Here is a 26,571-nt window from a genome sequence, read left to right on the forward strand (position 1 = left end):
TGAAAAACCACAGAAGAAGACTAGACCAGCGCACAAGCCGAACATCTCAGAATTCCATTGGAACGATACTGTTCATTTAACAGATTGCAGTCCACATTGACTTGTGCAATCAAGCAATTAAGCAGTAACATGGAAAACCATGGGCCTGTTTAATGTCTGAAGATCTGCAGGTGCGTCCTGTACCTGACTTGAAATGATAAAAAGGAAACAGAAATATGTTTTTTCTCGGATCTGAGACAACATTATTGCAAACTACCATAATGCGCGCATTCCATTGAAGATCTTTAGCTCAGCTTTTACTGAACTGGTGTTGCAGCAGTTTACTTTTAAGTGGAAGGTCAAATTAATTTGGTCTGGAGACTACTTATCTCTGAATATTAATTAGGCCAGGTCTTTAAGGGCCGTAAATGTTTTGCTTATCTTTTACACAGCAAAATTGTGCTGATTTAAGCAGGATTAGAGACTCAAGGGTTTATTCAATCCACCAGAAATCCTTTACCCACAGAGATAACTTTAAAAACGAATTCATAGTAAATTTTAAGTCAGAGTTACCCTTACATTTTCCATCCCTTACTCTCACATAATATACATAATATACACAAGCTGTAAAATGGAGGACTTCAAAAAAGACAATTAGCTTTACATAATCCACACTGCATACGCATAAAGCAAACAAATTATAACCAAGCTTTGTTTCATTTTCTTTGATAATATTAATATACACTCACTAAGCACTTTATTAGGTATTTATTTAACTCTTTAAAAAAAAAAAAAAGAATCTGCTGCTGTAGCCTATCCACTGAGAGGTCTGATGTGTTGTATGTTCAGAGATGCTCTTCTGCATACCACTGTTGTGATGTGTGGTTATACTGTCACCTTCATGTCAGCATTGACCAGTCTGGCCCTTTTTCTCTGACCTCTCTCATTAACAACGCATTTTTTCCCACAGAACTGCTGATCACTAGATGTTTTTTCGTTTTTCTCTGTTCTCTGCAAACTCTAGAGACTGTCCCAGGAGATCATCAGTTTCCGAGATACTCACAGTCATTCCACAGTCAAAGTCACTTAGATCACATTTCTTCCCCATTCTGACATTTTGTCTGAAAAACAGCTGAACCTCTTGACCATGTCTGCATGCTTTTATGCATTCAGTTGCTACCAGATATAAATATTTGCATTAACAAGCTGGTGTACAGGTCTACCTAATAAAGTGCTCTTCATATGAATATGAAGAGGTCTATGTATAAACGCTCACAAAATGCAAAGCCAGCAGTGACATGACAGAGCTTTCATTGACAGTTGAGGATTGCAACAGGGATGTGCCGCAGTCTTTCAACATTCATTTCCCTGCATCTATGGGCTAATTGATGGACATATTTAGCCCTTTTAACACAGAGGTGACTTGTAATCGAGCCGAACGGGCAGCAAGACGGCAATCTGCTACTATCGGCTGTCAGTGGCTAATAAGCAGCTGCATCCGTCTGGAGATCCCGTATGCCAGCAAAACAAAAATAACCTCACACTCGTCCCTCAAAGTTCCCCTCCCGGAGCTGGGGATCTGTAGCCCATTGTACGGCAAAATGGCCTTCAGGAGGGATCACAGCAGCCCGCTGTGCCGACCGGACAAGCTATTTCTGCCTCACACCGGAGGGGCCCTGTTTGCGGGATCGAAAGGGGGAGCGATGATGGGGATAAATTGGCCGTAAATCTCTGAAATGTACAAGAAACAGGCTGATGACACCAAAGGACATCTAAGCAGACACACGCAGCCGTTCATACCCGGCCTTCTGAATACAGAGGACAGAGAGCAGAAAGAATTAAAGGAAGCAGGGGAGAGGGGGGTGTTCAAGGTGCAATATCCATCCAGCCAGCCTGACAGCACATAATACATTTGTTTCATATGGAAAATTAATTTTCTAATATTAAAAAGGTCAGAAATGAACTATAGCAATACGGGCCCTTTTGTCATCCTTAACAAATTATCCAAAATGGCGTTGTCAGATCGCTGGGGATACGTCCGCCATGATGAATGTTCTGAGTAATCAACCAATCAAAAAGAATCCTTCTTTCACATTGATAAATGGGGCGGAAAAGCAGCGTTTTATTTGGGGAGATGGATCCATTTGTTTCTTTTTCACTCTTTCTTTTTTTAACAAATAACGAGGAGCTTAAGAACCGACTAAATTCTACGACGATTTTTCTCATTTTCCTTTAATAGCAATATAAATTTTTCTAAATAAAACAGCACATCCTAAGAGTGCTCTGGCTTCCGTGCGTCACATTCAGCCCTAATCGGGTGAAGGATCGAAACACATATTGCAGTATATATTGGACGAGATGATGAAAATAACACACGGTATAAATGAGAAGGCTTATCTTCTCACTCTTGTAAGTCAGCCATTTGAAAACATATCACAGTAAATCTAGACTTGATTATAGCGGTTAGCTCCGGAGTAGCCTGGTGAGCAGCTTTTATATACCTTTTCCCCATGGTACCATTTGGGCTCAGAGAACTTCATCAAATTGATGACATTAATCAAATATTGACATAAGTACCTGCTCGAAGTACTGTATATATACAATATAGAAGGCATGGTGGAAAAGAATGCTGTTGAGCTCTGTAACAACAGAAAATGTAATAACACTGGATAATGTAATCATTTCACAATTTACAATGTAATAAAACCAGATAATGTAATAATAATTTGTTGGGTAATGTAATACTCTTGCTGAACAGAATATATAATAATGTTATCCAGATAACATAACACATATCAAATTACCGGTAGTTATTACATTATCCAGTGGGTAACACATTTTCAATTAATAATATAATAACTGCAATGAATAATCTAATAACTAGCTAAAATCACTGTCATATATTGTCTAATTCACTTTGTCACACACACATACACACAAGACCATATAATATAGCATAGAGTAGATAAACACACTCTGATCCCAGTGTAGTTTTTAGTTTGACTTGAATAAACATTTTCCTATATTCACTCATGTATTGGCCAAAGTTTCTTAATTTAGCTTCATCTGTATATTTTGAACAGTTTTTGTATTCTTATACTTGATATTAAATATTATTGTGAAGTAATATTTAATGGCCTTCTTCCAAAATCAGGAACACCCAGGAAGCGACCAGGGTTATAGATCCTGGAAGTGGTCTCGATTCCCCCCAAATATGGAGGATGCACCCGATACTTTCTTCACGGGAACAGACTGAATATCCAATCATTCACTGCACCCATGAATTCATCATTCATCATCCCATCTATGGATGCAACGGGACAAGCTCCTAACTCAGGTTTTAGCTCCATCATTTCACCAAGATACAGTATGTGACCAGAATCTTTCCAACAAAACATCTATTGAGAAATAAGCATTAACTTCATTTTAGCTCATTTTAAACATAAATGCTACAAAAAAGTTTAATACATAGCCAGTAGCCAGTACTAACCTCTATTGTAATGGCGCACTTCAACTTGAGGCAAGTGGAGTTGTATGGTGCAGCAAATGTTACAGTAGCTAGTTAACTGGTACAGAGCCATTTTAAATGTCACATTTCAAGTTCACATTTTTAACTGTGAAATGATGTTGAGGAGATACTCACATGGAGTGTGCCAGGATGCTGCTACTGCCTGTTCTATAGTGGTAATATAACCGCATGTCAAGCACGCATTAAGTTTGCTGTCGTTGTGTTCTTGCAAGTGCAGTCCAAGGAAACTTTACAAGAATGTTCTTCACATGAACTCAGAACTGAACTTAGCATTCTTGGTATCAATGAACACCCAGAGTCACGGATAATGTTGGCATGGATCTCTGAGGGAGGGACATCAAAAAGAAAATGAATCTATGTTTACTCTTTGACCATGACGGGCATTATTTTGAGGGACAAGGTAAAAAAGGCGAGCAACTCATTAGCTAAAACTTCAATATACATGAGCAGAGAAATCTACAGAGCATGGTAATAAGTGCATGGACCACTCACTGCCCCTGGCAAAGTATGCTTGCAAGTACAGTGCTGCAAAGAGCAAAGGTAATGGACTATTGCACTATAAAGAGCTGGGATATGGCCAAATGAACCATCCTTCACTACGTTCTTTACAAAAGGATGAGTATAAGTCTAGCACAAAGCCTGATATACATGCCAATGATATCATCCATATGCCATGATCTTCTCAGTCACCAGATCTGAACCCAATGAAGTAGCTATGGGAGAATCTGGAACCACGTTTCACACAGTATTTTGCACCTCCATCAACAAGAAGCTGATTGACTTCCTTGTGGAGGAATGGTGAACAATGGCTGCACAATTCCAGTCACTTACATTTTACACCACAGTGGATACAGGCTGTTCTAGCAGCACATTATTAAGCGGACCATATCGCTGTTTCCACCTTTTTGTAACAAGTCTAATTTAACAAAAAATGAAGTTAGAGAAATGCAATAAAGGTGGAAGGAAATTAAATTGTTTAAATTTACAAATCTTATGTTTTTAGATTTTATATATTACATTTTGTACTGTGTATTATTTTAAAGGCATGGAATAGGGAAAAAGGTATCATTTGATTACCCCCCCCCCCCAGCCCCCCTTTAATGGCCACCTCGTGGTCAGTAATAAAATCAATCACTTTTGTGACCAACCATTACATGACAAAACATTCATTTAGCAGATGCTCCAGAGCAATTTACAGTGTAGAGGAACATAAGAGCACTCGTCTGATTTACAGGAGTGGAAGTGCTATATGTGGCTAACATTCCCAGGCAAGTAAGCACTGTATGTATATATATAACATCACTAAAGCACAAATACAAATTAGCTATGCAAAGCAAGAACCAAAACACAAATAACTGCAGTAAAAAAGATCGGAAAACAAGGGCTATGAATGAGAGAGGAATCAAGATATAATCTGATACAATCATGAAATTCAAGGAATATGTACATGCAGAAATGACAGCTAAAATTAACAACAAAAAAAGGGGACAGCGATTTTGCTTTGTTATTAGATTATTCATGAAGTCATTATTAATCGAAAATAGTTGTTACACACGATAATGTATAGTAATTACTGTTATCAGGAGGGTAACAATTAATTAAAGTTATTACATTATCTGAAAAAAAAAAGATTACATTATCTATTCAAAAAGTTTATTATGTTATGTGGCAAGTTACTATATTATCTGATTTTATTTCATCATAAGTGCAGACCTTGTTATTTTATCCAGTGTTATCCGGCGTTGTTACATTATTCATTTGTTTCCAAGCCCCTTCAAACGGGATCACCAAAATACATTTTTCTGGAGTGAAATATCGGGCGACAGCTCTGAATCCTGGGTGTCTGCTACCATCTGGCAGCGGGAGGAGAGGCGGATGAGGTCCGGCGTGTTAGCCCAGCGCTGATCCCCGCTTGTTCCCCCAGACCGTGGCCTTGTAGCCTCATTAGTAGGTCCGCACAGTTGGAGACAGAGCTGGATCAGGGGCGAGGCCCGTGGACATGGCACTGGCTCTGGGATTGGCGTTTCCCTGTCCCAAATCTGAGCGCTGTGTCCGATGTGATTAGCTGGAGTGTGGAGGCCCGGGCTCCTAGTGATGGGCCGGGCTGGGCAGGGCTGGGGTATTGGCACAGGGTCCTATGTGGGAGACTGCTGCAGTGTAGCGATGTTCCTGAGGATTCACACAGCAGCCGGGAGGCAGGGGAGCAGAGGAGAGCTCAGTCCCCAGACTCTGCCACCCACAGCTCTGCCTCTGTTCCCACACGGGGATCCAGAAGCCCCCCAGTGCGAGCCTAACTGAACTGGAAACTCAAGCATCTAACAGAGGACGCTCCGCAGAGCTGAGCGAACCGCTTGAAATTTTCCAATCTTGCCCTTTCCTGTGGAATTTATTCATACATTTCTCACAGGAAACTGATGAGGCTATGATACCATATATTCGAAATTAATCAAATGAAAGCATTTAAATGCATATATTTCACTCAACACTACAATATGGTCTCTATGTACAGATACAGTATATCATGTTTCTCTGTGGCTCTGTTTGTTTGTCCATACATAAGGGAGAAAAAATGTAATTGTGCCTAAGTCTGTGTGTGTGTATCTGTGTGCATATGTATGTGTGTGTGTGTGTGTACAGATATACTGTCTCCATGCACACACGGGATAGAATCCTATGTGCGTGTGCCTTTGCATGTGTAAACATAAGACAGAATATATTTGCATGTGTCAGAGGGCGGGTACGTGCGGGGTGCGAGGGTAAGGGGTGTGTGTTTGTATGCACATACTTAAATGAAAATCTATCTGTGCAAGGGCATGTGTGCGTGTGTGTCTCCGTGTGTGTGTGTGTGTTTGTGAGAGCATGTGTGTCTCCGTGTGTGTAAGTGTGTGTGTATGTGTGAGTGAGTGCGTGAGGGCATGTGTGTCTCTGTGTGTAAGTGTGTGTGTTTGTGAGAGTGCGAGGGTGTGTGCGTGTGTGTTTGTGAGAGTGTGAGGGCATGCGTGTGTGTCTCTGTGTGTGTAAGTGTGTGTTTGTGAGAGTGTGAGGGTGTGCGTGTGTGTAAGTGTGTGTTTGTGCGAGTGCGTGTGTGTGTAAGTGTGTGTGTTTGTGAGAGTGTGCGTGTGCGTCTCTGCGTGTGTGTAAGTGCGTGTGTTTGAGAGCATGAGGGCGGGGGTGTGCGTCTGCGTGTGTGTAAGTGTGTGTGTTTGTGCGCGCGTTAGCGACACGAGCTGATCACTCTGCCATGAAGGAGCTCATCGATCAGCGTGTCAGCGCTGGGGGAAAAGGTTAAGCCGGGGGCCGTGGCCCAGGTCTTATCGGGATGTGAGACTGCAGGAAAGGGCAGAGCGTTCCCAGGACAGGCTCTGACCTTCACTAATCCCGCAGCCGCCGTTTCCACTTATAATTAACATGAAAGCAGCCGAGATCTGCGCACTTATCCCACAAAGAACGCGCACGCTGAATAGACAATATGGCCACCTGGCCGGTGAAACTGGCAGTGATTAAAGAAGCAGGGAGAAGGTGCTGAGTGTGAGTTCTACAGCAGACCTGGGAGTTCTCCTCTCCAGTGGACACCACACGCCGCGCAGCGTTCATCCGGCGTGGGCGCTCCGTGTGAACATTACCCACCAATACCCCACATCCATGTCCACACACTTACTGCCTCTATGAAGACTGAGGAGTGAGTTTGCTGAGCATTCACCTCTCATAGGGGTGGTGAGGTTTTCACTTGATTTGTTTGTGGTAAAGTCTAAGAAGCACCCATCCCTGGTGTAAAATCCAGCTATGGCCAGCTTGAAATGACCAGCTACCAGCTATTTCAAAACCTAGTTTCAGCTGGTCAAACCATGTTGAGTATGGAGCTGGTCTAACTGTTCAACCAGCTAGGAGCTGTTTCAAAACCTAGCTTGTCCTGGTCAAACCATGTTGAGTATAGAGCTGGTCTAACTGGTCATCCAGCTACCAGCTGTTTCAAAGCCAAGCTTGAGCTGTTTTTTTTCAGCAGGATATGCATTCATTTCCTATACAACGGTGAGGTTTTCAGGTCTAAGAAGCACCCGTGTCAAATATTCAAAGATGCAGAGGTGAAAAGCATAATGAAAATGCTTTATTGTTATGAATAAATCATATTCTGATAAACCGCTGTTGAGTCCCGGACCCTGCTGGGTGCCTGTGGACCAAAACACTGCTTGTAGTCGCTTGTTTTTGTGTCACAGTGGTTAATGAGCAATGAGGTGGCTGGCTGAATGAAAGATTATTCCTAACTAGACAATTTACATTCTCAAATATTTATATTTCATTAAGAGCATGAATGTATGTGAGAATCTCAGTACAGTATGACCTGGAGCTTCTTCAGGAGGGTGGGGGGAGCTGTGTACAGGGTGTTGGACTGTGAATGTAGTGAATAAACAGATGTGTTACAGTCTGTATTGCATCCTTACCTGTGTGTTTGCAGCAAGAGTGAAGAAGTGAAGAAGTTCGTATCGGAGAGTTAAGACTTTAGAGTACATACAGTACTGTTTGTGTAAGACAATCCAATACTTCCTGTATTGATGCCAGTGGGTATTCAGCACATGAAGAAAGCAGTGTCTACTACTTGCAAGAGTGCACTGAATGGACAACAGTGAAATGTAGTATGCACTTTACAACACAATGAAATGTGTACTTATGTGAAGAACAGCAGATAAGTATAAGAGCAGGGCCACTGCACTCACAGGGTCCTGGTTCATCTGAACGATGAGCTGCTTGACTGCGTGCAGAGTCGGGTGGGCCCACGGCGAGGGATCCTGCCAGTGGCGGTTCAGGTCAAACCCCATCAGAGAGCACCTGGAAAACGCCCAAATGCACTCTGGGTCTGTCGTGCCCATAACACACAAACACACCATCACAGCACATCATAATGCCTCATTGCTTTGATATTAATGAAGGCTTTGGTCACTTCTGGCCTTTTGGTCAGCGTAATTCCGTTTCTTTGGCCTCCTGTCTCCTGACTTACAGCCAGTGCTGAGCTCTGCTGCTTTGCGTCTTCTCTCTCCCTGCCTCTCTTCATATGCTCTGGCTCCGCTCCACTCACCGGCCTGTTGTTGCTGCTCGTACAGTATTTACTTTATAGTGCTTGGCACTTTCAACTCCCGCTCCCCCTTGCTCCATTACATTAACACCAATGAAATTATACTTTTATAAAATACATTTGTGTCATTTATGTAAATGTGTGGCCACAATATGATCACACCTTTACAGATTCTACAGAAACATACTGTTATGTAAAAAGGGAAGCAGACAGTGCCTTATTATTTTTTTGACTTTTCTGACATGTGTATTTTTCAGACAGTGGGGAAGCAGAGATACAGGTTCTCAGTACAGAACATGGCATGGCTTTCTGTCACAGCCCAGCCACAGCAGGGGGACTTGTGTACGCTCTGAGAGTCAGATGCCCTACAGACTGTGCCACACAGTCTCCCCAGAATCATATATTCTATTAGCAGCAGGAGAGGGGTCCAGCCCTGGGGACATTATTAGGCCTGTTGATAGTGCCTTCCACTGTCGGGAAAGAGAGCAGCTAGGCCCACACCAGTTATTAGTTTCCCCGGCCAGATAGTGATCAAATCTCCTGCAGCATGACAATGTATGTGTGGAGACAGAGCCTAGAGCCAGCCCTGGTGTAGAATCCAGCTACAACCAGCTTCAAATACTAGCTTTGAACTGGTCAAACCATGATGAGTATAGAGCTGGTTGAACCGGTCAACCAGCTACCAGCTGTTTTAAAACCAAACTTGAGCTGTTTTTTTCAGTCCACCTACCCAGCACCTCCAAAGGGCCGACCCTGGTTGAGAAGACACAGGTGGACTTAAATGGGAACAGATAAAAAAGGACACGTCAGACAGCCCCTTTGGCAGGGTCCGGAGCGGAGCAAGGCCCCGGCGGTATCGAACGCTGGCTGGGTATCCATGACTCTCACAGGAGCCCTGTCAATGCCACTGTGTAAGAAAGCATGCTCGAAATACTAATCTGGTCAGCGCTCATCGATTCCCATCCTCGCCCGCATCTGCTCCGTTCCTCTCCAGATGTACTCAGCTGCTGATCCGACAGAAAGGCCAATCAGACCGAACCGACCAGACAGAGCAAAAAAAAAAACCTCCCTCATTTATTTTGCATTAATATTGAGCTGATCACCATGCACCGAGACCGTGTCATTTCTCTGAGCTGATGAAAACAATGTTGAAGGTCAACGCCGCCAACAAGGTGTTTTTAACCCCTGTCACTCACCCTCAGCCCAGTCATGATGACTTACCACGTGGTGAGAGAGAGAGAGAGAGAGAGAGTGAGAGCTAGTGAGAGAGAGAGGGAGAGAAAGAGAGATAGAGAGAGACAGAGAGCGAGCGAGAAAGAGGGAGAGAAAGAGAGAGAGAGCGATAGAGAGAGATAGATAGAGACAGAGAGCGAGTGAGAGAGACTGAGAGCAAGTGAGAGAGAGTGGGCGATAGAGAGAGAGCGAGCGTGCAGTACCTAGGTGCAAACACTAGATGGCAGCAACAAACGCAGTTTGGCGCCCCTTCGTGCACTTGGAGCCCATTGGTATTCCGAATGTCCACCCCATTAAGTAAAGGCAATTACGGAGTGGGAAGTGGAAGCGATGCCCATGGAGCTGGTGCCACTCGCTATAAACACAGACTGAGGCCCGTCCCCAGACGCAGCGGTGCTGCTGAGCCCTGTGAAAACACGCAACGCCTCGGAGCAAACTTTCTGCCAGATACGGCGCAACACACTGAGAGACCAGGCGGCCTAAAATAAAGAGTGTTCTTCACAGCAAAGTGGGGGCCCGCTTGCAGCACGCGAGCGGGAATAGGACGAGAGTGGCGTTCTGAAGGATCGATGCGGACCGTCCGAAAACAGCCCGGACCGCTGCCGCCATTAAACCCAAAGAGCCAAAGGGCCAGCAGGACAGTGAGGAAAAGCACGAGGCAGAGGGCTTGTAGACGCTTGGAAATAGAGGGAGGAATAGAGAATGAGTGGGCAGATACCCCATCGACTGCCTCCCATACATGCCCCCTCAACTTAATTCAAATCTATAACAGCGCAGAGCCGGGACCATAAATCTTCTGATGAGAGCAGAACGCAATAGGCGTGCCCGAAGAGATAATGACTCCCATTCCTCTTCTTCTACTGTTTTTCCCCTCTAAAGCAGAGCAATTTATGCACGTGTTTTCAGTGGCAGGTGGTTCATTCTGAATGGATCAAACCCATCTCGTTTTCAGCAGCAGACAAATGTCAGAGAGGAGAAAGTGGCTGATAGAGTGAAAATAAACATACGCCAATTATCACAACTAAGAGAGCAAAAATGAGTCCAGAAACATAAACATATGAATAAAAAAAGGGAGTAAATGTAAAAATTATTTAAGAGCGTAGGGGTTCTCAATGCATTTCATTAGTGCACTGCGGAATAGTGTTAACGCAAATGGATTACTCATGTGTTTATGAACAGCTTCAGGGCCTGATGGTGATAGAGTACAAGCAGCGGATGGACTCACCTGTAGTTACCCAAGTAGACACCGTCAGGATTGAGCATCGGGACGATTTTAAACACCACGTGATCGCGAAGGACTCGAGCCACCGGGTGCTGGCTGACCAGGAAGTCGATCACACCTGCGTAAACATGACCACGTCAGATAAATAATTATGCTGGACTCCTAGTGCCAGAAGAGGATAAATGATGCGGGACTTTCACGGAGGGAAATTTTGACTGAATTCTCAGTTTTCATACCAATGTTATTTTCGTCTTACACATGTTCTGTTCAGTTTCGCTGATACATACAACACAATATATTTGTGATAAGGAAAAAGGAAAAAAATATAAGAAAAAACATTTTCTTTAATGGCACTGAGGACACAGTAATATGATGTACCATTAAAACAGGGCAGAAGCATTGTGTTATGCTGAGCGTACGGAATATGACTCCTTCCATCCCTGAACCCTGTAGCCTCTCACACTGACTGATCCAGGCGCGCTGATATTCAGACTGACTCTGCTCTATCGCAGCTGAACGGTCTGGAGTCAGAGAGATGACTGGACGCATGGTCGGGGCAAGCCTTCCTGCCCCCTGCAGGGTGTGGTTAGCGATCGCCGACCGGACCGGGGGGGTTGGAGTTTTGGGGGGTTAATAATTGCAGACCGGACTTCACAATCACGAACACGATGTGGTCCATTTTCTTCTTCTTTTCCATTCATTTGCCGCCCCTCTCAGGCAGGCAACTGCTGATATCCTACTTTGCAAAGTGCCCATACGGCCTGTGCCAAGAGCTGGCCCTGACTGGAGAGGATGAGTGGATCATCTTCCTGTATGTGACTGTACTTTAATCACCTGCACATATCAAATGTTGGTACTTTTCATGAAAATCAGAGAAGACTCTATAAATGTTGCTCAAATAAATAGAGTAGAGAAAGAGAGGCAGTGTATTAATGTGTCAATTATTTTTGTTAAAGTATATTTTATGTATTTAGTGTGTATAATAACTTTAATTGCATTTTCCTTTCATGAGTCTGGGTAAAATTAGCCAGCATTAGACAGCATATAAAACACCTGCCTATAATATGGTGAAAGAACAAAATGGAGAATGAGAACTGATTTTAATGCATTTGAGAAAATTGTTCTGCTATTTTAATGATTTATTTATGAGTTTGTTTTTTTATAATTGTACAGGTGAATGTAATGCATGTACATTCTCAGTTTCTCTTTCTCTTTCTCTCTATCTCTCTCTCTCTCTCTCTCTCTCACTCTCTTACACACACACACACACACACACACACACACACCACCACCAAAATTGTCTTAGTTTCTTAAACGTAAAAATGTTGTCCTTTATCTCAATACAAATTCAAAAGCACATACTGTGCCATTGACCTTGGATTTTGTAGTGACACTTAAATACTAAATGGAATGCTAACTTATTTCATTGCTTAGTGAATAGGCAACTAAAACTCCGGAGCAAATTTATCTTCAGCTCGTATTTCTGTGTGAGGTCGTGATACTGCAGCCTGGCTGGCTGGGCACTCGCACACGGACCTGCATGCTGTCTGGCTCGACCTGTCTGCCACCTCTATTTGCGCTGTTTATTTTTATCGCTTTGTCATTTGTACCCAATTATTGTCGGCCATAGGGAGTGCTTGCACAGTTTTTGTTGTCTTGAGGTGTTCCTCATACTTGATTATGCAGGACTGGGGACTGGAACATTTCTCTTAAACTTTCACTGGCTCTGGATGTCCTAATCCTCATTGAAAATAGTGGCAAGCTCTAGGCAAGCTCAGCAAAGTTGTAACTTTATGGGCTAGCAGGGGAATTTCTGTTGGTTCTGCTGTTTCAATCCCAAGTATTTGTGTGTTAATAAGTACAGTGTGTATTATCTGGATTTTCCTTGTAACATTTCCCTTTTGGCAGGAAAAATATCATACTCCCTGGTGTAAAATCCAGCTATGACCAGCTTGAAATACCAGGTTCCAGCTGTTTCAAAACATACCTGTAGCGTGAGCTGGTTGTTGAGTATAAGCTGGTTAACCAGCTACCAGCTGTTTCAAAACCTAGCTTGAGCTGTTTTTTTCAGCAGGGCTAACTCTACCATGTTTGCAAGCCTTAAGACACGTGGGCGCTTAAGAAACAGAGAATCCTCTTAACTGAATTTCTAGGAATAAAATATAAAGGAGGAAAAAGAAGGAAGGCGTAAGTGAATCAGAGTTGATATGCGAGTCAAAACACATGTAATGGAGCGGGCAGACAGACAGCACAGGCCCGTCCGGCCTGGACCAGCCCAGATACGGAGCGCAGCGCATAATCCTATCTGTCTGAAAGCAGGACGGAGAGCAGTGCCAACCGCCCCAAGGCCTCCCACAGCCCCTGTGCCGCCGGAGCGCAGCTGACAGGTAAACAGGAAGCGGCCGCGCCCACACAGTCCTGTTCATTACCGCTAATGGAGGCATAAAGAGCTCCGTAATTGAGTCAGTGCGGTCGGCGGGGGGGGGCAGGAGTGTGGCCCGCGGGGCTCCGGGCGGTTCGGGCTCCTGGGTTAGTCACGCGCACGTGCGTCTGAGAGGGGGCCGGGGCCCCGGACACCGTCGCGGCTCAAAGTCACATTGTCCCGCGTCCCCCGATGACACGCGGGAGCTGAGAGTGGAACCGGGCGTCACGCCGCGCACTTTCAATTAGCCACAGCGGCGAGCTGATGGCACGCTTTAAAGTTCAGAGCACTGGTCAGGATCTAAGCGTCTGCACTTAACGAGAGGGAGATAAAAAAGGAATCTGGTCATCCTAACGGAAACAAAAATATTCTTCAATATATTGGAAATATGTGACTATTTGGAAAATATAGTGATAGATATATTTCACAGCACTTCATTTTTAAAAATATGTACTGCAATATCTGAAAGTGCCAATAATTAGTATATTTGTTCATGTATGATAGAGCGTTGCAATATCACAATATATATTTTAAATATATTTTATTATTTATATTTTGCAATATACTTTATTTTTCATAAATGTAGGCATGTAGGGCTGCGTCTGTTCCTGGACTAACTCTGCTCACACAAAACTGCACCAGTGTGTCCTTCTCTTAGCGCTTACCCACTATCCAGCATACTAAAAAAGCGTGAACATGCACACTGTGGTTTCTGACTATTTATGCAGCAAAATGAGTGACTGATTCGATAATGACAATGGCACCATCTGCGTTGTGTCTGGCGATCGATTCTCTCAGCAGCAGCTATGAATACGGTAAAACTGACTGCACACTTGAACTTTCTCTATTTCCCCCACTTCTTATGCCTGTCCTGTCTCCCCTGTTACAGGGAGGAACTGAATTGTTATTCTTAAATGGAATAAAGGCTTTTTGTTTGACAAGATCAGTAGACACCTCAGTGTCTTTATAATAGCGCTTGTAGAGCTGCTGTCAAAATAGCAGTTGTGCAGAGAGGGAAGAGGAGGCAGGACAGATAATAAGTGGCATTTTTATAATTTTTCTCTCCTTCCTGCAGCCTCCTCTGGAATAGTTCCACATGCCTGAACTTACTGTAATACCATCAGTGATTAATGAGCTCTCAGGATGCTATAAGAGAAAGCCTCACTCATGGCACTCACTGCTTTCCGCTAGGGCACTTTCACAAGCTGGGGAGGTGTACAGGGATATCTCAGCAGTGTGTGTGTGTGTGTGTGTGTGCATGTGCGTGCGTGTGTATGTGTGCATGTGTGTGTGGGTATGTGTGTATGTGTGCATGTGTATGTGCATGCGCGAGTGTGTGTCAGTATGTGCGTGTCTATGTGTGTATGTGCGTGTCTATGTGTGTGTGTGTATGAGTGTGTGTGTATTGTGTGTGGGTGTGTGTGTGTGCATGTGTGTGTGTGTGTCTATGTGTGTATGTGTGCATGTGTATGTGCATGCGCGAGTGTGTGTCAGTATGTGCGTGTCTATGTGTGTATGTGCGTGTCTATGTGCGTGTGTGTGTGTGCGTGCGTGTCTCTGTGTTTGTGTTTGGGGGAAGGGGTTGAGGACTCACCCTGGCATATGAAAGAGGCGGGGGACTCTCCAGGGTACACACGGGCAGTCAGGAAGACCACTTTCTTCTCCTGCTCCGGCTGTGTGTGTGGGTGTGCGTGTGTGTATTGTGTGTGTGTGTGCGCGTGTGTATGAGTGTGTGTGTGTGCGTGTGTATGTGTGTGTGTTTGGGGGAAGGCGTTGAGGACTCACCCTGGCATATGAAAGAGGCGGGGGACTCTCCAGGGTGCACACGGGCAGTCAGGAAGACCACTTTCTTCTCCTGCTCCGGCTGCAGGTGGGCTGGGGAGACAGAGACGCAGGCCTGATGTGAGAGATGCTCACAGACAGCCAGCGTGGTACAGTGTCAGGGAAAATCTTCACCTTACAGATTACACTGACATGTGGAGAAGACATGACAGTTTCTCTCAAAGCACTGGAAAAAAGTGTATCTTCCCTTTTTTAGACAGAGGGCAACATATCAAAGTTGTTTGGTGGAAAGTCCGCCAATGTGAAACAAAATGACAAACCTGCAGTTATAAATGATTTGGACCTTACAAACTGAACCTCCGGATGTTTGAAAAATATCACATTGATGTATTTTGTAGTTGGGATCAGGCCTGTATACTTGATGTTGGTGTGTGTGTGTGTGTGTGTGTGTGTGCTTGTCTGTGCGTGTTTGTGTGTGCATGTGGACAGGAGGGCATCAATATGGATTTTTTAATAGCTTGAATACGATGCCTACCATTTGCAAATAATTAATTGATAATAGCTAGAGAGTGTTGAATAATAATGTGTCGTATACAGAAAAAACACATTTCTGGCTACTTTAGTCTCTGGATGAGGACCACTAGGCCATCTGGAGATCAGATGCGGAGATATTTCTGTTCTCTAAAAGGTGCTTCCGTACATAACAACATAATCACTATCTTCTGTGTAGAACATCAATTCTATGGTTAAGAAAAATATTGTGTGGGATTGCAGAATCATTGCGATACGGTCCAAAAATGGATACATAATCAAATAGATACCCAGGGTTGTGCAGATTTTGGGGCACATGCACGATCAACATTAAATTCCATGCAGGTTTGAACAAAGAATGCAGTAATGACCTCAAGATCTACTTGGGGATATTCTGCTAAAAGTCTGTGTTGCAATTTGCATGAAGACCTTGACAGACCGCTGAATTTACAGCATCGCAAATCAAATTGTCCGTGATTTATTCGCGAAAGGGCCGAACCTGTACTGGGGAAAGAGGAACACAATTCAGCCTAATAAAATGGGAGATGAACGGTGGTGATGTCGAAGCGCACAAAAGCTATTTAAAATGCTGATGCGCCGCTACCTGACGTGTGACTCGCTCCCGTTCACACCTGTCTCCGCTCGCACTGTACTCTGCGTCAAACGCATGTTCCACACGGGCAGCTTTTGTTCACGTATCACAACGTTCGCCTTGTTATTGAGTGCAGGACGCATGGCTAAAAACACGCCAGTCGCTCCTCATTTCTAAAGAGGGAGAGAGACAGAGAGAGAGAGAGAGAGAAAGATAGAGGGGGAGAGAGACAGAGGGACAGAGGAACAGAGAGACTGAGTGAGAGAGATAGTGATAGAGAGAGAGAGAGAGAGATAGAGGGAGAGAGAGATAGATAGAGAGACAGAGGCAGAGAGAGATAGAGAGTGAGAGACAGAGGGACAGAGAGACTGAGTGAGAGAGATAGTGATGGAGGGAGAGAGAGAGACAGGGAGAGAGATAGATAGAGAGAGACAGGCAGAGAGGATAGAGAGTGAGAGACAGAGGGAGAGATAGTTTCACCAGGTTCCACATGGCTGAACACACGCACCGCGGCGGGTTATTGAATCTGCCTCGAAGGCCCACGAGGAGTCTGCCTTTCTCTGCGTCTGTTTTCTCCAGAACGTGCCGTTCCACAGCCCTGTGTTCTGAGCTCACGCCAACGTCGACTTATAGGAAACGTCTTCACCGCCGCCTCTGTTGTCTTGTTGTCTACAAGGACGGAGCTACGGATAATATTTGTGTAAACGACGGCGCGTAGCATTAGCCGCGCTGTTAACAAAGCGCCGCGGCGCGTTAGCATCTTCAGAGACTCCGGCGGAGGCGGATGAATAAGTGATGGAGGGTCTCCTCATGCCTCAGGACAGAGCGAGCGCAGACACCTTGGCTGGAGGACCATGCCGCCCCCAGGTCGACCTACACCGGGATCACACTCCCTCTCAACCCCGCGCATGAATGAAACATTAAAAAGCCACATGCATTATTAATGACTCATTTTGAATAATACATACATTTATCACCGGTTGTAAAAACAAGCAAGACCTAATACATTATGTGTCTCTCCCTTTGTTCCCCAGTGGTGGCTGGGAGAGCAGGCTGGGAGAGCAGTCGGGGAGACAGGCAGACAGGGGTCAGAGTGACTGACACAGGAGCAGCAAAATGGCGGAGCAGCAATGGAAGACTGACAGTGGTTACTGTGACTAATGTAGGGAAGGGTGAGTGCACTAGTGAAGGGGACTGAGGTTGATGGGTTATACTGGCTGATATACAGAGGTGTTGAAACACTGGTGGGAGGGTAGGAGTTCTTCCTTTCCTTGTGTCCTCGTGTCCTAGCTCCCACCCATCGGGGGAGGCAAGGAAAGGAATCGGGGTAAGGAGTTGAAGAGGGGGAAAATCGAGAAAACATGGGGGGGAAGGGAATGCCCTTGCTCCTTCAAACGTTATTTTGAAGACACGTCAGTTACAGACGTGGGAGATGCACGGCAGATGGGGAGAGGTGGATTCACAGGTCAATCACTTCTAGGGGGGCAATCAAAGACTGAGAGGAGCTATAGTGACAGGGTAGGGAGGTGTAGGTACTCTGGTGGGAGGGGTAACAGAAGACTGGGAGGTGTTACAGTGACTGGTGTAGGGAGGGGGGCAATCGAAGACTGAGATGAGGGTAGGGAGGTGTAGGTACTCTGGTGGGAGGGGTAACAGAAGACTGGGAGGTGTTATAGTGACCGGTGTAGGGAGGGGGGCAATAGAAGACTGAGAGGAGCTATAGTGATAGGAGTAGAGAGGTGTAGGTACTCTGGTGGGAGGGGTAACAGAAGACTGGGAGCTGTTATAGTGACCGGTGTAGGGAGGGGGGCAATAGAAGACTGAGAGGAGCTATAGTGATAGGAGTAGAGAGGTGTAGGTACTCTGGTGGGAGGGGTAACAGTGACTGGGAGCTGTTATAGTGACTGGTGTAGGGCGGCATGGGTACACTGGTGGGAGGGGTGACGTAAGACCTGGGTTTACCCTGTCTGGCATCCCCGCAGCACTTCTTCACAACATCAAGCTCTGGAGAGCCAACACTGACGGGCCTTTCAGAGGAGAGCATCAGTCCAGGGGCTGGCGTGAAATGCAAGCACTCAATGAAAAAGGCCCGCATTTGGCTGCGCGACACCACAGCAAATCGCTACACATTCTCTCACAAAAACAGAATAGCCTGTCCCTGGCTCACACAGGCAGACTTTTAAACAGGAGCCCGGAGGAAGAGGGACGGGGGATAATAGCACACCTCTCCCCGCCGCAGGCCTCCGGCGGAGCTGATTACCACGCCAGGCCGGGGGCGAGCGTCTCCACGCAGACCTATCTGCACACTCACGTCCCGGGGAAATGACAATCTTCAGACGGCCCGGTTTCAAATCACATCGCAGCCGTGCCCTATAACCCTGAGAGAGCCGAGCTGCTCCCTCTCAGTCTGAGCGCCATCGGTTTCTGCGGCTAACTCCGCGTCTCCATTCCCAATTATGGAGAAATGATATTCCCCCCGGTCAGGGGGAAGGGGGTCGGTTTACCTCCTATTGAAGCAACCCTTCCTCTCTTCCTGCCTTCCTTCCGCCAGGACCCCCCGGGTTAGTGGTCCGGCGCGGGGTCTCCCGGTTCTGTGGCAGCCCGCGTGGCCGGTCGGCTGTGGTTCAGCGCCGAGAACACAAAGGGCCCGGTCCCAGCGTCTCCCGGGAGACGCGTCAGGAAGCAACTGGGGGGGTCAATAATATTTCATGTCCAGAGCGCTGTTTCTCCGCTCACACCGTGTACTAAATGACTCAAAGTGATTGTGTACTTCATTGCTATGTACACAAGCTTAATATCTTATCGATTCCAGCGGCGCTTGTGCTGAGCTGGGAAAATGCTAATTGGCAATAGGCACCCTTTTCCCCTTTAATTCTAATTTTGTTTCTGAGGTCTTGGGCAGAAAAAAAACAGGGGGTGTGGGAGCAGGGGCTGTAAACATAAAACATTATTCAATTTCTAAAAAGGAAGAGAGGAAAAAAAGGATGGCTTTTTGCCTCTGTTTTTATTTTTTATTTTCTCAGTTGCCCTTCACGGAGACGAATGGCTTTGCCATTCAGGAGTCTCTGCGGAGCGGCCGGGAGTTTGCTGTAAATGTGAGTGCTTGCGTTTCAGCGGCCCGGCGCGCGCTTGTGTGTGAAATTCCATTAGCTATAAATTCCACCTTGGCCTCGACCCGCCGCGACAAGGCGCCCGGTGTAAAACAATGGAGCGCAGCCCACAGGCTGCTGGAGGCCAGCGGAGGATTCAGCTCCGTCCGACCGGATGAACCGCGCGCGCACAGCTCCTCCGCGCTGGAAAACCGCCCACCGCCGTTCCACACGGAGTTCAGAAACGGTGCTTTGGTAGATATATATTTAATGCTAATTTGCTTCCAGGCTTCATCAGCGGAGGTTGTGCAAGGCCCGAGGCTGTGAAGAGACGCGGTGCGTGTGTTTGCGTAGCGTATCTGGAGTGTGCGGGTCCCTGCTGTGTGTTCAGCCCACTGCCCTGCAGCCGTCCGGACGCCTGCCTGCCTCGGTCCCTGGAACTCACACCCGCAGTGACCACGCTTCTCCAGCAGGGGCCGCTAAAGATCAACTGGGCACCCGAAGTCCCAGTGTCCACCCGCTTAGTAACAAGCGAGACAAGAGACAGGCGGAGAAAAATCGCTTTTAAAAAGAAGACAAATGTGCTTTAGAGACCAAACTCACCCCCCCCCCCCTTTTTTTTTTAGTTTTTTTGCTGCATCAGTTATTTTGACTCGCGTTATTTTCGTGCAGCATCTGAGAGACAGCCTGCTACATTGGTGCATGTGTTCTGTTCAGAGTAATTTACTGCGATTGGCACCCACACATTCATTCTTTAGCAAGCAGCTAAGGCAGACATTTGTGTGCGTGACACACTAAGGTAAGTGCTAGTACCGGTGATGTATAGCAACAGGAAAGCAACATGAGTCAGAGATAGTATTAATTAGAGTACAAAGAAACATTTCAGTTCCAGCATCGCTCTGTGGTTTTCTATCAGTCCCTCCCAGTTCTTTGCCAGGCATACATCATACCTTTTATTGTAATTAAGAGTCACTAGATCACTTCCTCACACTGCTTTTATGACCGCATTCAATCATATAGCAAATGACAGAAAGCAGGAGAGAGAGAAAGAGCGAGAGAGAGAGCGAGAGAGAGCAGATAGCCTGATCACTCTATATCAAAAACAACCTCATGGATCCCTGACATCATCTGAAATGGGGAGAATGACTAACATTACAAAATAAATTAAGGTCTGGGAGAAAGCAAAGTGTGTGTGTGTGTGTGTGTTTGTGCGTGTATGTATGGGTGTGTTGTGTGTGTGCATACAGTATGTGTGCGTGTGTATATCTTTTTTTTTTTATTATTGTGTGTGAATATCAAAAACAACCTCATGGATCCCAGACATCACCTGAAATTGGGAGAATGACTAACATTACAAAAGAAAATAAGGTCTGAAAGCAAAGTGAGTGTGAGTGTGTTTCTGTGTGTGTGTGCCTGACAGTGAGTGTGCGGGTATGTTTGTGCGCATGCATGTGTACGTGTTTGAGTGCGTGTATGTTTTTGTGTGTGTGGGCATATGTGCATGCGATCATGTGTGTTTGTGTTTGTGTGTGTGGGTGTATGTGCATGCGATCATATGTGTGTGTGTGTGTGTGTAAGAACTATACCTATATCAGAGCCATATCAGCACATTTCCCACCTGAGAAAGCGCTCACATTCTGCTCTGAACCAAAAAAGAAAAAGTTTAAAGATGCTGTACTATGATCACATTTGATAAATATGTAAATTGCATCAAAGGAGAAAAGTGTCTTTGACAAACAACTGAAATCTAATGGAATGTGAAGGGTACCCAGATTGTGCAGTTCAGCTTTTCTGTAATGCAACTCTCTCTACTTTTAATTTGACCTGATAAGACATGAAAAGATTTCTGACATAATACAATTAACTGAGGTCCTTGTAGGAGAGAAGCAGATTCATGGGATAGCACATTCTGCAGAATCGGCATCCTTTTTCCCCATTTAACCAGGAAGCACAAACGGTATTTAATCAGGCCACTTTCAAATGGCGGCCATTTGTTCCTCTCCTCTACTGACTTCTAAAGAGATTCTGCTGAAACTGGCCTTACGCTAAAGTCAAACAAATATGACTTTCCTGCTGTAAAATCCAGCTGTGACCAGCCTGAAATGACCAGCTACCAGCTTTTTCAGCATAGCTTGAGCTGGTCAAACCATATTGAAAATGGAGCTGGTCTAACTGGTCAACCAGCAGCCAGCGGTTTCAAAACATAGCTTTTTTCAGCATGGTTTACTTTCCAAACAATGTAATACCCAGCTGGTGAAAGCATACGTATCTTGTGGACTGAATAAAGAAAATCAGAGTCTATGTTAAAGAAACGTAGGGCTAATGAGGCGAGCGTAGCGTGGAGAGAGATTGACACGCCGGTTAAACGGTGAGTGGGCAGATGAGTCGAAGGGTTGAGTGCCCTGCCCCGACGTCGTGCGAGGGGTTGGCACCTCTCCGCTCCGGCGTTCCCGGTGGCGGAGGAGAGGGAAAAGGGCACCTCCCAAACTCCCAGAGCTGGCTGCCACTCTCCAGCTCAAAGACTTCATTAACCCTGAGCCGCCAAGGCCTCCTTCCCAAAGCAAGACGGCGTTTTACGCCGTGATAAATTAGCCTCACTTTGCCCGCCCCGTCCGCGTCATCCTGGGCAGACGTGCGCAAGCTGTAAATTGTCACCGCCGTTAAATTTACGCGGGGCGCCCGGAATAAGACGCGGGCGGCAGCCGGGCTCGGACCGCTGAGCGAGAACGCCCGTCGCCCCCCCCGTCCCCGCTCCTCAAGGACGGGGGCGGCTCTAAAAGACGCGGAGCTTTATGGCGCGGTTTTGTTTCCCCCTCGCAGGTCGGGCAGGAGAGGAAATAAGGCGCTGGGAGGCCGGGGCTCCGCGCCGCCGGCCTCTCGCAGATTTATTCAGCTCATCTCGCTCTGGAGAGGCGTGCGGACGGCAGGGGCTCTCGACACACTCATAAAACATCCGCTGTCCTTTAGCTCCTGAGCCCCCGCTTTACTGCTCCCACCCAGGCCTTCCCCTGCAATACAAATGCCGCAGCGCCCATAAAAAAGACATCATCCCAAAATTGAATGTCATAAAATGTTTTTTTTCCCACCTTTTCTTTGTCTTCTCAAAGACAAAGGGGGGGGGGGAAAGGCAGAGGAGCACCTGGAAATGATGGCCCCCTGGCACGGAAAGGCCCGGAAAAAACCCGGCCGGGGAAAACGCCAACACAAGCAGACTGCTCTGAGGGCCTCGTCAACATTTTAAGTGCAGTTTGACCATAAGGAAGCGTCTCCTCTGGTCAAGTGAGCACTCGGTGTTAAAGGCCGCCTCCTCCGGCCGCAGTAACTCAGCGCACAAGAGGAGGCTCGAGGCCAGCAATCACGGGCGGACATTTTACGGGCAGCCTCCCTGCCCGAAAGGACCCAAAAAGAGGATTAAAATGGCATGTTGTGACACTCGCATCAGAATGGCTGTGAGATAGAAGCCCTTGAGAACGCAGCATGTAAATATAACCCCGGCCTCTTAAGTCCGGGCGAAGCCCGCAGGATAAAAGCATCGAGAGCGCTGTGATTAGAGATCGATTTACTGCAATCAAGGTCCTTAAGTCTTGTCCCTGTGAAATTGAGAGATTTTTCGACTTCAAGGGCGGCTGAGATGACAGCTGAGGTCATACGCAGTGGAAGTGACAGTTAGCGGGGTAAGGGGTGTGAGGAGGAGGGCTGGCAGTGGAGGATTGGGGATGTTTTTGAGGTGCTAGCACAAATACAACAGCAGAAAAACTCCTAATTATGGAAATAGTGAGCAGCCAACCGCACTATGACCCCAGTAGAATAATTGACCATGACAGCCGACTGTCCTCTGACATTTTTGGGGCAGATTACTCTAAAACTGCAAGCACTGCGGGGAAGTTCAGTAGAGCCAGGGCACTCTGCGTGCCCTTTTTGTTGTAAACTGACTAATTGTGTTTTCCCAAACCACATTACGCTCAGAAAGTGCAAATCGGGTAATCATGCAGTTTGAAAAAGAAAACTTTATTAAAACGATAAGGGGAAAAAAACCAGCCAGCACCAGCGAAAGATAAAGTATGCCAAAAAAAGTTATCTGAAGGATGTTTTTGTGCGTGTTTTTGAATATCGGCTGTCTCGCGGCAACCTCTGAATTCAGCCTGCTGTGGAATTTGAAGCATTGGTCATAGTTCCTCCGCTAGCCTCTGACTCCTCTCCTCCTCTTCACAAAATGTGACAGAAAAAAGAGAGAAAAGCAAACAGAGAAACAGAGAGGAGAGCGGTCTGTTCGCCACATGACACAGAATCAGAGAGAAGCAATAATGGCCTTTTTTTTTTGAAGAATGCGTCACTGAACTTTAGGGCTGTCTTGCTTGAAAGGACAAGTTACAAATAAGAAGAAAGAAGAGGGAGAAATGATTTCCCTGGGATATACCCCCCCGCTGCGCTGCCCTATCCTGGTGTGGCTGGGAGGGGGGAGGGGGGGGCAGTGTCAGCCGCGCTGTCTGACAATACCAGCCCCGCGAGAAACCTGGGGGAGCCCCGAAAAGGCCGGAACGCCCAGGGTTCCTACTCCGCACCCCAGAGAGCATTTCCACGGACACCAGCTCCGGCCCTCAACATTCCCTTCCTGTCCAGACTCCTCAGGTCTGCGGCACGCAGGATACGTGACGGTCCCCTTTAGAGGGTAACCACCTCTCGGATTCCACATGTAAATATTTAAAAAATCTCCCTCAACACGAAACCGGGAACAGCCCGCACAGTGGCAGTGATTGGGCACAGGTAGGGCTGAGCGCAGACCAGCCTGTAAACGGCACTGAAAGAAAAACAGCGTTTTTATATAAATGTTATTAGTTCTTCTCCCCGCAGAGTTATAATTTCTGAGAGCAACAAAGGCCAGACTCTGCAGCGCTCGTACTGCACCAAGGTTTATTACACTCTTACAGCTCCAAGGTTTAATTTCTTTCATCTTTTTTTCACTGCATTGAGTGAGATCCCTGACACTCAATTTACAGTCTCTCTCTCTCTGTCAATCTCTATCTCATACTCTAAAAATACATCCACATGCAACCCCTGCTTTTAGCCGGGGGCTTTAAATGTGGACGGCAGACTGCTTTCTTCAGATCCCTGCCTTTTCTCCGTCCAAGGCCCGGTTGTCTGCAGGATATTGATTGAGTCCTGAAAGGCACAGTCATCGCGCACACGCTCTCCATATTAATAAGTACAGTCAAGCCACTCGCACGGGAAGCGCGGCTTCAACATCGACACTTCAGAGATGTCAATACTCTTTCAAAAAGAGCAAAGCTGAAATGGGTTTTGTTGACGCGCACTGTATTGCCACGCTACCGACAACAAGCAAGGATGCTCAAAGCCTGCTGAGCCGAGCTAGTCAACCAGCTAGCGCTGGTAGCTTGTCTGAGCTGGTAGTTGGTCAACCAGTTTCAAAACCTAACTTGAGCTGGCCAAACCATGTCGAACCGGGAGCTGGTATGAACCGGTCAACCAGTTACCAGCTGTTTCCGAACCTAGCTCGAGCTGTTTTTTCTTCAGCTGGGCCTTGTCCTTTGTGAAGAAAAGGACGGGAGAAACGGTGAGGCGGATGTTTCCCTCTCCGTCTCTCACCGTCCGTGTTTGTGTAACCTCCCCACCCCACTACATCTCTAATACATTTTCATACCGGAGCAGTATGGAGCCACGAGCTGCGGCAGCAGCAATGTCACACTGCAGTTTAGTAACAGCCCATTACCCTGTTAATAACACACTAATGGGCTGCTGCTATTTAAAAACACAGCCAAATTTCTGTCATTAACATCCACTTACCGCTTTACGCAAAATCTGCCACAAAGGATCAGACCACAACACAAGCCACCGCTGATACCCAGAGTCAGGGAAAAATCTAAACAACAAATCAACTGGGAGTAGTATTTTAATGATAGGCCTTGTAGCAGCAGTAGTAGTAGTGGTAGTGATAGTAGAAATCATAGTAGAAATACTAGAACTTGAAAATAATAGTAGAAACATTGTTTAATAAATATTGTTACATAAACATTTTTATTCTGGAAACACATCACATATGGTTTTGTGAAATAATGTTTGTGCTTTGATTAATGCCAAAAGTGTAGATGAGATAAATCGGCCAATTTCTCCAAAGATGGTTGAAATCAAACAAACAAGCACACAAACACAAGAGTCGCTTGTCGCCGCAGTTAAGCAGACTGCAGTTATCTGACTGTCTAATGGCATTTATAATGAGACTGGAAATGTTAATATTGCCTTGTGGGCTTTCGCTATAGCAGTCATTCTGGAAAAGTTCAGCGAGGCTTTGATGGATAAAAAATGAAATGTCAGGTAACTGAAGAGACCTGGCTGGGCTTTTGAAAGGGAGGGCCGTGCCTCCGCATCACGCAGCTCTGGCCTGGGAGGTGACAAAGGCCACAGCCGCTTGATTGACAGGCCATGTGCCATTGGTCTGGGTACAGATTAAAAACATCTCTCTTTCTCCAGAATGTCTCGGACACCTCTTGGGGGGGAACGTATACGTGTCTGCGGCTGAAGCAGCAACACGCTGTGTTGTCAACAATGGGCCTGGCACAGCCCCCAGCCCAGCCCCACAGCCCCCTGCAGCTCCACGGAGCACTGTTTCAGTCCTCAGGACTGCTGATAGAGGAGATCTGAGAAGAGGAAGAGAACTCAGAACCGGGGAAGACAAATTAATGTTTAAGACAAGAGTGTAAAAACTAGGGCAGGCCCTAATAATGATAAACGAGGCGGCAGGAAATTGGAATTCACGTGGACCACAGTGGAGAGATTAAAATGTTTTGCTTTCCTTTTGCTTTGGAGACAGAGACTAGTGGTGAACCACAGCTTAAAGCCAGGATCAGTGAAGGAATGGAGGATACAATGCAATTTATAATAGACCTTGAATGAGGTCACATCCACATTTAGGCCCGATATCCTGCACATATTATTCACTTAAATACAACTGGGAAACATTACATTGTTGAATCTTGCATTGACAGCAATAATGTGCATTGGATTAAATTCTTTTTAAATTTAGTCCATCTTCTTGATAACAAGTATCACACCCAATCAATTTCAGTGCTCTTGAGGTTCAGTTGAAAGCCCCCTAACATATTTTGTTG

General features: G+C 46.1%; 1 protein-coding gene across 1 annotated transcript in view; it reads right to left on the reverse strand.

Moving 5' to 3' along the window:
• agbl4 (AGBL carboxypeptidase 4) overlaps window positions 1–26,571 on the reverse strand; it is a 337,579-nt gene that overhangs the window by 20,712 nt on the left and 290,296 nt on the right. The window contains exons 7-9 of the mRNA XM_061239954.1: window positions 15,239–15,328; window positions 11,035–11,149; window positions 8,221–8,332 (exon numbers count right to left, since the gene is read on the reverse strand). Of these exons, the coding sequence (XP_061095938.1) occupies window positions 8,221–8,332; window positions 11,035–11,149; window positions 15,239–15,328 (317 nt within the window). The remainder of the gene's footprint in view (window positions 1–8,220; window positions 8,333–11,034; window positions 11,150–15,238; window positions 15,329–26,571) is intronic.

This window comes from Conger conger, chromosome 4 (genome assembly GCF_963514075.1).
Source record: "Conger conger chromosome 4, fConCon1.1, whole genome shotgun sequence".
NCBI classification, from domain to species: Eukaryota; Metazoa; Chordata; class Actinopteri; order Anguilliformes; family Congridae; genus Conger; species Conger conger.